A 14,578-nucleotide genomic window follows, 5' to 3' on the forward strand; every position below is an offset into this window, starting at 1 on the left:
ATTAAAATCACGTTCCACAATTAAAACTTCCCCTGTTCCAGTGTTCCCGTACATCAAAGTTTGTCCGACTAGACACCGTTAAGCTATTAACAAATTTTAAGCTTGCTATTAATAAACTTTTTTTGTACGCGGGATCCAGGCCTAAAAGAATTATTTTTATTTTAGATATTACGAACAGTATTAGTGTCCCCATCTTTCGGCGATTTATAAAATGCTGAAGAACTGAGTACGATGTCGCTAGGCAACAGCAGCCGTAGCGGCTATCTGTTGCCTAGAAAATCAAAATCGCTTTCACACTTCACAGTCATCCAGAAACGTCACAAAATGGGAACCGAAATTATTGGGAAAAAAGAAAATATAACTACTATCGACAATCAAGCAAAAAATAAAACTATTCCGATATGCTGTACCCCGTTAGTTCCTAGTAAACCAGCTTCGGCATCACCCAGTTATGGGTAAGTAGATATTTACATTCAGGTTTTCCACTGTTCAGATTGATACTTTTTCAAAATTATGTCAATAAAATGTCATTCTACCTTTTAATATTCCTTGGAGCATCTATTCAGGCTTGAACTGGGAACATTTGAGGTTCTGAATGAAAATCAGAAAAAGAGCACCTATAAACCTGCCCAAACGCCTAATCACGTAATCAATAATCTCGTTAATAAGAGAGTTTATCAACTTAGTAAGGAAACACCCCTGTCAGACTTCATTAGAATACAAAGATTGCAATGGGCCGGACATGTAATAAGAATGTGAGAGGATAGGCTACCAAAAAGAGCACTGAATGCCAGAGTGAAGGCAAGAGACTGGTTGGAAAGCCAAGAAAGCGCTGGGAAGACACAGTAAGCAGCAATGCACAAACCCTTTTAGGAGTCCGTGTATGGAGAAGAGCAGTCACAAACTAAAAAGTTTGTAGCAAACAAATAAAGGAGGCCAAGTCTCAATTTGGCCTGTAGTTTCGTAGAAGAAGAAGAAAAATGTCCTTGGGACCGAAAGAGGAAAAGATAAAGCCATCGACACCATAATAAATCATCGTCGTTATCATCTTTGGCTTGACAATCCTGTGTGGATCCTGGTTGGTTTCTGGGGACCTGTTGCCATCATCTAAATTTTAATGTTGTTCTGAAGCTATTTCCTTGTGGCATTTTTATAATTAAGTATTTTCTATGGGAAATAAGCCACAATTTTATTGAAAAATGAATGTATTAACGTTTCGAAGCCCAAATCGGGTTTCGTTGTCAAAATACAAAATACTATTAAAATACACAAAAATGTTGTTGCTAAGTAAAAAAATTCTTCTAATAATTTATTTAATCTGACTCATTTATATTGGCAATTGAGACGTATATTATACATTTTAAAGTAGAAGACTTTAAAATGATATCGCCAATATTTATGAGTTGCGTTCCTGGGACGACTTGACTAAAAGATAGTTCATTCGATTACATGAAATCAATCCCAACTCAAGAATATCCGTCGCAAAAAAATCATAGCATGTGATCTGTCTTTAAAAAGACAACCAAATGCAACGATGACAGTAAAATTCTCGCGTTAGAGATTCCATAGTAAATCACGAGGGAAAACCAGGAAAAAACCTCGTGATACTATCCCGACATCGTAAGTATTTGGTCTTACCGTTGACTGATAAATATACCGTATTTATCAATCAACGGTCTTACATTTAATTTACTTTCAAAAAACTAATACCAAATTCTGACTTTAATATGTTTAAATTATAAATAATATTAATAATACATATATATACAATAAGTAATACCAAAATATAAAATTTGTACTAATTCGATATATTATTGACTTACTAATCGTGGCATTTTCTTTCTATTGACTTCCTCTTTCAGTATGGGTAACCACATCCTACTGCATTCTACCGAGGAATTTGCGACACAATTCGTTTCATTTAGCATAATTAGAGCCGTTTCTTTGATTTTTCTCTTTTTACTATCTGATTCTTTCAGGACTATACTTGAATATTATATTTCAGCGGAGAGATTCAAGTATAGTCCTGAAAGAATCAGATAGTAAAAAGAGAAAAATCAAAGGAGCGTCTCTAATTATGCTAAATGAAACCAATTGTGTCGCAAATTCCTCGGTAGAATGCAGTAGGATGTAGTTACCCATACTGAAAGAGGAAATCAGTAGAAAGAAAATACCATGATTAGTAAGTCAATAACATATCGAGTTAGTACAAATTTTATATTTTGGTATTACTTATTGTATATCTATGTATTATTAATATTATTTATAATTTAAACATATTAAAGTCAGAATTTGGTACTAGTTTTTTGAAAGTAAATTAAATGTAAGACCAAATACTTACGATGTCGGGATAGTATCACGAGGTTTTTTCCTGGTTTTCCCTCGTGATTTACTATGGAATCTCTAACGCGAGAATTTTACTGTCAACGTTGCATTTGGTTGTCTTTTTAAAGACAGATCACATGCTATGATTTTTTTTGCGACGGATATTCTTGAGTTGGGATTGATTTCATGTAATCGAATGAACTATCTTTTAGTAAAGTCGTCCCAGGAATGCAACTCATAAATATTGGCGATATCATTTTAAAGTCTTCTACTTTAAAATGTATAATATTCGTCTGAATTGCCAATATAAATGAGTCAGATTAAATAAATTATTAGAAGAATTTTTTTACTTAGCAACAACATTTTTGTTTATTTTAATATTATTTTGTATTTTGACAACGAAACCCGATTTGGGCTTCGAAACGTTAATACATTCATTTTTTAGTAAAATTGTGGTTTATTTCCCATATAAAATACTTAATCTAATTTTTAGTACCCTTACATCACTCTCAACTTCATCTAGCCACCTAAATCGCGGTCGGTCTCTGTTTCTTCTTTCTACAGGTCTTCTAGCCCAATAAATGACCGTTTTGGAGTGTAATTTCCAGGGGCAACTCCGAATTGCATAAAAATTTGGATTTAGGTTCTACTTACCCTCCACTTCAAAGTTGAATTTGTGCCGATGGTTGCTTTTACTAGGGGGGTGACATTTACCCCTTCTCGGGGGGTGAAAAACGCGTGTTTAAAATAAGGCCGGAAATGGACAAATTGACTTATTTTAAGCGCCTTTTGTTCTATAAAGTTTTTTACATAAGTCAATACTTTTCGAGTTATTCGCGATTTAACATGTTGATTTTTCGACAAAAAAACTACGTTTTCAGACCGTTTTTCCCAAATAACTTAAAAAGTAAATATTTTATCAAAAAAAATATTTTTAGCAAAAGTGTAGCTTATAAAAAAACCCAAAAAACGTTGTATCAGTAAAGTCTATGAATCAAATAAAAACAAAGTTGTAGCTCATGAAAAATACGTTCTTATTCGTCTAATTCCAAATCGAATATTTCAACGCGAAATCACCGAAGAAAGAAGCGTTTTTCGGGAAAACCTTATTAAAATTTTTAAAGTATCGAAAAAAGCTTATTATTTGTTTTTTACAAAAGTTTACAGCATCAAAAATAAACGAGTTACACTGAAAAAAAAGTTGGCCCCTTTTTTTGGTAAAAAAAAATCGTGAAAACCTCCCTCTATTTAGCACCCTAAATGAAATTAATCGTTTGGCTTTACCATCTATTTTAACTGCATGTGTATTGTTTATATGATCTGTAAGTTTGATTGGTTTGAAGTGCTTATTTTTGAAAACACTTGGTTTTATAGTAAACAAGTTTTTTATAAAAATTTTTGAAAAATTTCATTTTTTCAAAATAACTTAAAAAGTATTAGTGATAAGAAAAATCTTAGGGAGTAAAACAATGTAGGTTTTGCTATTATAAACATGCTAGTTTCATTTTGTTTCTCCGTAAGACAAAAATTCGTTAAGATATGGCTGTTCAAAATTTGCATACACTCGTGATTAGTGACCCATTCAAGCTTCCTCAATTATAATCCTTTCAAAAATAAACACTTTAAATCGGTGAGACTGACAGATCATATAAAAAATAGATAGTTACGTAAATTGTTTGCAAAGCGGTAGCGATTAATTTCATTTTGGGAGCTAAACACGGCGAGGTTTTGATGATTTTTTACAAAAAAAAAGAGGGCCAACTTTATTTTGAGCGTAACTCGCTTATTTTTAATGCTAAAACTTTTGTTAACAATTAAAACAAAGCTTTTTATAAGCACTTTAAAAAATTTTAAATGGGGTTTTCCCGAAAAGTGCTTAATTTTTCGGTGATTTCACCTTGAAATATTTGATTTGGAATTAGACGAATAAGAACGTATTTATTATGAGCTACAACTTTGTTTTTATTTGATTGATAGACTTTACTGATACACCATTTTTTTGGGTTTTTTATAAGCTACACTTTTGCCAAGGATATTTTTTTCGATAAAATATTTACTTTTTGAGTTATTTGCGAAAAACCGTCTGAAAACCTAGTTTTTTTGTCAGAAAATCAACATTTTCAATGGCAAATAACTCAAAAAGTATTGAATTAAGTGAAAAACTATATAGAACAAAAATTGCTTAAAATCAGTCAATTTATCCATTTTCGGTCTTATCTTGAACGTATGTTTTTTCACCTCCGAGAAGGAGTGACTGTCACCCCCAAAGAAAAAGCAGCCAACGGCACAATTTCAACTTTGAAGTGGAGGGTAAGTAGAACCTAAATCCAAATTTTCATGCAATTCGGAGCTGCCCCTGAAAATTACACGGTATCGCCGAATTTCCCGTTCATTTACTGGGCTATTCCTGTGGTTAGCTTTTTAGCGATCGTGTTATCTGGAATTCGTATTATGTGTCTAGCCCACCTGGGCCTCGATTTTTGACCCTTCGCTTCGTTATCGAACGTATTCGCTACGTATATTAAACAGATACGAAGCGAATACGTTCGATAACGAAGCGAAGGGTCAAAAATCGAGGTCCTGGACCTCGATTTTTGATCCTTCGCTTCGTTATCGATCATTCGCTATCTGTACACTAAACAGATACGAAGCGAATACGTTCGATAACGAAGCGAAGGGTCAAAAATCGGGGTCCTGAGTCGCTGTGTTTCAATGTACGTTACGACGACTGATTCATTAAGAGTTGGTATAATTCGAAGTTACATCTTTTGCGCCACTGCTGTTTAGAGGTCCAAATATTTTGCAGTGTATGTTTTTACTCTTTCGATTTCCTCAAAGAAGGTTTCAACAAGTTTATCTCTGTCATTTTTGGTGCAGGCGCCTGGATAATTTTCAGATTATAATAATATCTCTTATTCAGTCTTACATAACTCTTATTACCTATGTATGTATCAATAGATCTATTCTTCCAGTTGTCGATTCTGTTTTTCCTCTATAGTGGAATTAGTCCAGAAAGCCATTGCGCATCCGCTAGCAAAAATATTCTTATTCGGATTTTTTGCACAATCTTACTCAAAAAGGACTCCTTTTAACAAATTTGCATGTTGCCAGGACCAAAAGGTGGTCAAACATTTTTTAAACGTTTTTTTTTTGTTTTTTTCCTAAAATTATTTTTTTTGCATGATAAAAGTTTTTTTAGGTTTTTTTGGATCATTCCAAACAGAAAAGGTCTTTAGTGACTTTTCTCTAAAAATGATAGTTTTTGATATATAAACGATTAAAAATTGAAAAATTGCGAAATCGACCATTTTTAACCCTCAAAAACTATGTGAACAACTGAAAATTTGAATGTTGCCAAGGTAGGTAGATATTCTTTAAACATCGATTGATGAAATCCCGAAGAGTTTTCTGCAATACAATATTCACAACTCCTTTGTTTTTTAATTGCTAATCAAGCGTGCGTGACACTATTTTCCACCGACAGTATGGTGGAAATGAAAGGAATAAATTCGTTATTTCGTAAACCGGCGACTTTAAGGAAAAATCCAGAAACAGGTCGATTTTTATTTTTAAGTTATGATATTGTGGCATATATGGTATACTAGCGACGTCATCCATCTGGACGTGATGACGTAATCGATGATTTTTTAAAATGAGAATAGGGGTCGTGGGGTAGTTCATTTGAAAGGTTTTTCAATTCTCTATTCAGTCATATAAACATTTACATAATTATTTATACAGGGTGTCCAAAAATTTTTTATTAAATTAAATTATTTGACAAAAAAAGAAGTAGAAAGACACCCTGTATAAATAATTATGTAAATGTTTACATTACTGAATAGAGAATTGAAGAACCTTTCAAATGAGCTACCACACGACCCCTATTCTCATTTAAAAAAATCATAGATTACGTCACCACGCCCAGACGGATGACGTCACTAGTATACCATATATGCCACAATATCATAACTTAAAAATAAAAATCGACCTGTTTCGAGATTTTTCGAGGTACGTTACGATGACTGGTTCATCATAGAGTTGGTATAATTCGAAGTTACAACTTTTGCGCCACTGCTCTTGGTTGTTTAGAGCTCCAAATATTTTGTGGAATATTTTTTTACTCATCGATTTCCTCATAGAAGGTTTCAACAAGTTTATCTTTAAGGAAAGATAGCTTTAGATTTCATTCCATTCGGGGCCACCACCATCGGCTGATCCAGGTTTCTACTTTTTGTGTCTTCAGAGCCGCCTGTGCTGTATCCCGAAGCGAACTAAACCTGGCTGTCCAACTATGCAAATTAATAAAATATTAAACGCGTACAGACGCGTTAGCGACATCTATCTAGACACAGAGAAAATTCTCTATAATTCGGAATGCAGAATCCTTGGTGACTATCTATTGCCTGAGCTTTTTACAAATTTATAAAGAGGGCCGATAAATAGCAGACAATGGGAGAATCTACAATTCATCACCTTCCCGCTTATCTAGATAAAATTCCAACAGAACCGGAAAGAATTCCGACCTATGAAGGATTTTCTGTCTTAAGTTTATTGTAATTTCTGGTGCAGGCGCCTGGATAATTTTCAGATTACATCTTTTAGGGCCGGTTTCACCAACGACAAATAGTTTATTCTATGATTAGTTATTCGACCAATAAACTGACATTTCTCCATTTTACTAACGTTAAATAAGACTTATCTTATTTATTTATCAAAAAAATACTTACTCTTCGAGTAAATTTTCAAGTTAATCTGGCTGTAAATATTTAGAAGAAAGTAAATTCGCGAGTTTAACTTTAAATTATCAAAATTATATTGAAAAAAAATATAAACTTAAACGTCTATTAAATTTTATTCGACGAATAGCTATTCATTTATTCATTTATTCATTTATTTATTCATTTATTTGTTGTTGGTGAAACCGGACCTTAGGGCCGGGACCACCAACGACAAATAGTAGTTTATTCTATGATTAAAGTTATTCGACCATTAAACTGACATTTCTCTATTTTACTAACGTCAAATAAGACTTATTTTATTTATTTATCAAAAAAATACTTACTCTTCTAGTAAATTGGCAAGTTAATCTGGCTGTAATTATTTAGAAGAAAGTTAATTCGCGAGCTTAACTTTAAATTATCAAAATTATATTGAAACAAAATATAAACTTAAACGTCTATTAAATTTTATTCGACGAATAAATCAAAAAATAAAACATAAACCAAACCGGACCTTAGTAGTCCGTTCTTTAACGGTAAAATATTGCAAAACCTCTAAATTGTAAAGAACCGCTTGGATTGACATGAAATTTGGCATACAGATAGCTAACAAGTCAAAGAAAAAAAGTGATATTGTGCCGATATGTGCTTTTGCCCTGGGGTGGTTTCCACCCCCTCTTGGTGGTGAAAAAATTTTCGTCCAAAGAAAGTCAGCAAATGGATAAACTGGCTAATTTTAAGTAACTTCTGTTCTATAGAGTTTTTTCACTAAGTCAATACTTTTCGAGTTATTTGGCAGTGAATATGTTCATTTTTTCAACAAAATAACCACGCTTTTAGACGGTTTTTCGCAAATAACTCAAATAGTAAGTATTTTGTCGAAAAGACATTCTTAGCAAAAATATAGCCTGTAACAATTTAAAAAAAAATGGTGTATACATCACGTCTCTACACCTAGTAGAAGCAGAGTTATAGCTAATGAAAAATAGGTTCATATTCGTCAAATTCCAAATGAAACATTTAACGTGAAATAACCAAAAATGAAGCACATTTCGGGGAAAACTCATTACAACTTATTTAAAGTGTTTAAAAAAAGCTGCATTTTTGTTTTATAAAATAAATTTCTAGCATCAAAATTAAACAAGTTACGCTCAAAATAAAGTTAGTTCCTTTTGGTTTTGGTAAAAAAATCGAGAAAATCACCCCCTAATTAATATCTTAAATGAACTTAATCGTTAGGACTTCATAAGCTTCTTGACTCCTGTATATATTGTTTTATGATCTGTAAGTTTCATCGGTTCAAAGTCCTTATTATTGAAAGGGCTGTAGTTAAAAGGGGTTAAACGAGTCACTGATCACGAATGTATGCAAATTTAGAAACACCAAATCTTAATCAATTTTTGTACAACAGAAAAAACAAAAAAATACATGATATTCAGAAAAGCCAATCTAACTTTTTTTGTTTTTCGAGATTTTTGGTATCTCTAACAATTTTTAAGTTATTTTGAAAAAAGCATATTTTTCAAAATTTAAATTTTTAAAAATTTTACTTTGAAACCAAATTTTTTCAAAAATAAGCACTTTGAATCGATGAAACTTACAGATCATATAAACACAACCTAAGTAAAATCATTTGTGGAGCGGTAACGATTAATTTAATTTAAGTTGCTAATTAGGGCGGGTCTTCCCGATTTTTTTTTTGCAAAAAAAAGTTACCAACTTTATTATGAGCGTAACTTGCTTAAATTTAATGCTAGAAACTTTTTGTAAAAACAGAAATAAAGCTTTTTTAAATACTTTAAAAAATTTATAATAGGTTTTCCCCAAAAATTGTTAAGTTTTTTGGATATTTCACGTCGAATATTCTATTTGAAATTTGGAGAATATGAATCTATTTTTCATTGGCTATAACTCTGGTTCTACGAGATCCAGAGACCTAACGCGTACACCATTTTTTTACCTTTTTATAGGCTATATTTTTGCTAAGAACGTTTTTTTCGACAAAATACTTAATTTTTGAGTTATTTGCGAAAACCCGTCTAAAAATGTGGTTATTTTGTTGAAAAATGAACATATTCACTTGCAAATAGCTCGAAAAGTGTAGACTTGGCAAAAAATTCTATAGAACAAAAGTTACTTAAAATTAGTCAGTTTACCCATTTCCCGACTTATTTTGGACATATATTTTTTCACCCCCAAGAAGGGGTGAAAGTCATCCCCAGGGCAAAAGCACACATCGGCACAATATCACTTTTTTTCTTTGACATGTAAGCTATATGTATGCCAAATTTCATGTCAATCCAAGCGGTACTTTAAAATTTAGAACAAAAACCGTGAAAGAATGGACTATAGGTTTCGTTTCACCAACAACAAATAAATCAATGAATAGTTATTCATCGAATAAAATTTATTAGACGTTTATATTTATATTTTGTTTCAATATAATTTTGATAATTTAAAGTTAAACTGACGAATTTACTTTCTTATAAATATTTACAGCGATATTAACTTGCCAATTTATTCGAAGGGTAAGTATTTAATTGATAAATTAATAAAATAAGTCTTATTTGACATTAGTAAAATGGAGAAATGTCAGTTTATTGGTCGAATAACTTTAATCATAGAATAAACTAGTATTTGTCGTTGGTGAAACCGGCCATTATAGACCTGGATACCGCGTACCAAAAAAAGTTGATTAATAGCAAGCTAAAAATTTGTTAATAGCTTAACGGTGTCTAGTCGGACAAACTTTGATGTATGGGAACACTGGAACAGGAGAAGTTTTAATTGTGGAAAAGGTTAAAAATTCGGAACGTCAGACTACGAAAACGTTCCATGTATTTTGTCGGACAGAACTTCCAATTGATTTGTTACCATTTCATTAAACTGTCATGCAAAAATCAGACTGGTGTTTATCACCAACTGGGCATTTTAATGAGTGGAAGACGAAGAACATGTCAAATGACAGGAATCATGTTGGTTAGTAAAAGCAGTCTGATTTTTGCATAAGTTTAATGAAAGGGTAACAAATCAATAATTGGATGTTCTGTCCGACAAAATACATGGGACGTTTTCGTAATCTGACGTTTCAAATTTTTAAACTGTTCCACAATTCAAACTTCCGCTGTTCCAGTGTTCCCGTACATTAAAATTTATCCGACTAGACACCGTTAAGCTATTAACAAATTTTCAGCTTGCTATTAATCAACTTTTTTTTGATACGCGGGATCCGGACCTATTAATCAACTGTTTTAAATGGGAAGTAAACCACAATTTTACTAAAAAAAATATTTTATTAACGTTTCGACGTCCAAATCGGATGCCATTGTCAAAATACAAAATATTAATAAATCAAACAAAAATGTTGTTGCTTAGTAAAAAATTCTTCTAATAATTTATTTAATATGACTCATTTATATCGGCAATTCATACATAATATATTATACATTTTAAAGTAGAAGATTTTAAAATGATATTGCCAATATTTATGAGTTGCATTCCTTGGACGACTTTACTGAAAGATAGTTCATTCGATTACATGAAATCAACCTTAACTCAAGAATACCCGTCACAAAAAATCATAGCATGTGTTCTGTCTTTAAAAAGTAAACCACATGCAACGGTGACAGTAAAATTCTCGTGTTAGAGATTCCATAGTAAATCACGGGGAAAACCAAGAAAAAAACCTCGTAAAATTATCTTCCACTAAAGTCGTCCCAGGAACGCAACTCATAAATATTGGCAATATCATTTGAAAGTCTTCTACTTTAAAATATATATGTCTGAATTGCCGATATAAATGAGTCAGATTAAACAAATTATTAGAAGAATTTTTACTAAGTAACAACATTTTTGTTTGATTTATTAATATTTTGTATTTTGACAATGGCATCCGATTTGGACGTCGAAACGTTAATAAAATATTTTTTTAGTAAAATTGTAGCTTATTTATAATTTAAAAGAGTTGATTAGAAAAATGCCACAAGGAAATAGCTTCAGAACAACATTACATATCTTATTCAGTCTAACATAACTCTTATTATGTATCAATAGATGTATTCTTCCAGTTGTCGATTCTGTTTTCCCTTTATGGTGGATAATGTTGTCTAATTTTAGTTTTACCTGGTCTTCCTCTTCTTTTCACTGAGGTTCTATAATATCCCCAGTGACACGTTTTAGTTAGTTCTTTCACCAGTACCGTCATTATCTCATCTTTTGATACGGTACTTACATACATTATTATAATTACGTGTAGCGTTGTGTCATTGTTGGTAGCCTCTTTTTTCGCACCCTCGCCTGCTGTACTTGAATCCTACCGCTACTTTTGTAGGAGCGAGCGGCCAGGGCCATTTTCTTGAATGTCTGTTCATGCTGAGGGTAATTTCATCACTTGGCAGGTGGGTTGATGAGTTGATTTTGGGAAATTTGTTGAATGTGGTAGGTATTTAATAGAAATTTTCAGTACAAGAGTTAAGACAGAATCAAGACTCGTATATGGCATAGCCGCATCCTTCCACTGGTATTGTGGAAGAGTTGTTACAACTCGCTACCTTAATCAGAATTTGAATTACTATGCTATAATATAAGAATATGTAGTAATGTTTTAACATGACAAGAAACTTAAAAAAAGTTCATTTTTTATTTAGCGTAACATCACACGATAATCAAAAAAACCCCAAGGAAGACCCATTACATACTTTTAGCAGTACCAATAAATCAAACAGCTATGTTGAAGGCAAATATAAAATAACGATTACTTCTGATAAACTGCTGCAGCTCAGAAGAACCATGGAATTGGCTACAAGAGATCATAAGATTTTCACCATTAGAGGTAAGAAAATATTTATTTTTTATTACGTACATTTTTAAATAATACTTGGAATTGATCAAGATCTTAAAAACAAGATATTCACTGAAATATGTAAAATATAGAAGAGAAATTCTCTGTCTCTTCTTATTCTGTACAACACCATTTCGCTATGTGACCCGTCGATGGTATTTTCAAAATTCTCCTAAGAAGCTACATCTAAAAAATTTCCAGCTTTCTCATCAAAGTCAACATTAACTGTCCAAGCTTCAGCACCATAAAGAAGAGAAGAGTGGATATAACAGCTCAACTTCAAAAATGCTGCTCTTGGTTGCTCTTCTTAATCGAATTTCTGATTTCGGATTTAGATCTTCTGTAGTCCAGACTCCTAAGTGTTTCATTTTGTCCACTTTTTCAATATTTTCAATTGTTATATGCATCCTTGTTATGGCTTTACCCCTCTTACTGATAACCATGGTTTTTGTTTTGCTTATTTTTATTGTTAAACCAAACTGTTCTCCAGTATCACAAATTGTGTTTAGTAGCATCTGCAGGTCTTTCTCACTTTCAACGATAATGACTGTATCTTCGGCATAACGAATATTATTTATATTTTTACCATTTATATTGATTCCTTTTATGCAATTTTCTAGTGCTTATGTAAATAACTCTTCGAAGTATTTATCAAATAGTAATGGTGAAAGTATTCAGACCTGTCTCACTCCTCTACTTATCTGTTGCACATCCGTGCTATTTCCATTAACAGTCTGTTGGTTCCAATATAGATTTCTCACTACGTTAATATAATTTTTGTCGAGTCCTTTTCGCTTTAGACATTCCATGAGAATGTTATGTCTTTGTCTAATACAGGGTGTCCCAGACTAATTTAGCCACGCTATACCTCTTAAACGAATAGAGATTTTTGAATGGGACAAAAAGTGGTATATTCTACTTGTAATACACTTTAATATGGCGTAAAAAAAATCATCCCCTAAATATTCATCCCTTAGTTACAACCCCTAACTTTAATTTTTTTAATAGCACCCTGTATATTTTTTTATAGTTTTGGATGTGGTGTTTTATCGTCTATTCAACACATTTTTTGAAAATAAAATCGGTTCGTAAATAACCAAGAAAATATCAGTTTAGTTTTGTTAATTGTGTGTTCCAGACTAATTTATCAAGGCTATATTTCTTAAACGAATAGAGATTTTCGAACGGGACAAAAACTGATCTATTCCATTTTTGTAATACACTTTCATATGGTGTAGAAAAAAATCATTCCCTAAATATTCATCCCTAACTTACAGGGTGCTATTTAAAAAATAAAGTTAGGGGTTCTAACTAAGGGATGAATATTTAGTGGATACTTTTTTTTCTGTGCCATATTAAAGTATATTAAAAATGTAATAGATCAGTTTTTGTCCCATTCGAAAATCTCTATTCGTTTAAAAAATATAACCTGGATAAATTAGTCTGGGACACATAATTAACAAAACTAAACTGATATTTTCTTGGTTATTTACGAACCGATTTTATTTTCAAAACATGTGTTGAATAGACGATAGAAGACCACATTCAAAACTATAAAAAATATACAGGGTGCTATTAAAAACATTAGACTTAGGGGTTGTAACTAAGGGATGAATATTTAGGGGATGATTTTTTTCTACGCCATATTAAAGTGTATTACAAGTAGAATAAACCACTTTTTGTCTTATTCGAAAATATTTATTCGTTTAAGAGATATAGCGTGGCTAAATTAGTCTGGGACACCCTGTATATATTGGGATTTTGTCTATATTGGAATCAGAAAGTCAAAATTAGAAATGAAGATCTACTGTTAGATAAGAGAGATATTATTACAAATTCTTGTAATTGGAAATACAATTCCAGAATTTTTGTTACCTACTTTTCTAGAGGAGTAACACAATATCAAATTATCTTTTTCTTCATATTCTGTTATAGGTGGTTGGCCCGTTATACGAAGAGAACTTCTCAAAAGGAACTGGCTAGAAAAAATAGAACCAGCAGTCAAACAAAAGTTTGCATCAGTAGATGACGTCACCAGCAATCTACCAGCCAAACAAGATTGGGAGTCTACACAATCATACGAAGAAAAATGCGAGAAAACGATTATTTCCAGAATGTTGCAAAATTATGACGTCGACTTTTACTGGAGCATGCGCAAAGACCAATGCGATTTACAACATAGAGCAAATCCGTTTAAACTGATGAATAGATTTAGTAGGTCCCTATATGCTTCCAAAGAGGGATTGGCCTTACTACTGCAGCAATCCTACTGGTATAACGAAAATGGAGTTGCAAGTGTTAACTTTCCTCGAACTTATGTTTTGGGTAAGTCGTAGAAGTACGTAATAGTACAGAAAAATGTAGTTTTTTATTTTTGAATTTATCTAAAATTTTCCATAGCTTGATCTTTTTCGTCTTCTTCTTCTTCTTCTTCTTCACCACAGAGCTCTCATCTTGCATGTTAGGTCAGCACAAGGGTACTGTGACAATCTTTTTCGAAGTCCTTCCATATCTCTCTTGCCTTTTGAATTGTAATTGAGAATTGTTTGGGTTGCCTTTCGTTTTCATCTTTTGAATAAATGCTGTCTCTATGTCTCTATTTATCAGTTTAATCCAAAAGTAATTCAAGTGATGAAATATTACGAAAGTAATCAAATACCATTCTTCTAGTCACAAAAGTTCCGATCTTGCTTTT

The 14,578-nt window shown here is 32.1% G+C and overlaps 1 protein-coding gene across 2 annotated transcripts in view; it reads left to right on the forward strand.

Moving 5' to 3' along the window:
* Positions 1-216: 216 nt before the first annotated feature.
* Positions 217-14,578, forward strand: part of LOC126892360 (tubulin glycylase 3A-like) — a 48,932-nt gene continuing 34,570 nt past the window's right edge. For both annotated transcript variants that reach the window (XM_050661881.1, XM_050661888.1), the window contains exons 1-3: positions 217-455; positions 11,690-11,874; positions 13,819-14,208. In XM_050661881.1, the coding sequence (XP_050517838.1) occupies positions 232-455; positions 11,690-11,874; positions 13,819-14,208 (799 nt within the window). In that variant the 5' untranslated portion in view covers positions 217-231. The remainder of the gene's footprint in view (positions 456-11,689; positions 11,875-13,818; positions 14,209-14,578) is intronic.

Source organism: Diabrotica virgifera, chromosome 1 (genome assembly GCF_917563875.1).
Source record: "Diabrotica virgifera virgifera chromosome 1, PGI_DIABVI_V3a".
Classification (NCBI taxonomy): Eukaryota; Metazoa; Arthropoda; class Insecta; order Coleoptera; family Chrysomelidae; genus Diabrotica; species Diabrotica virgifera.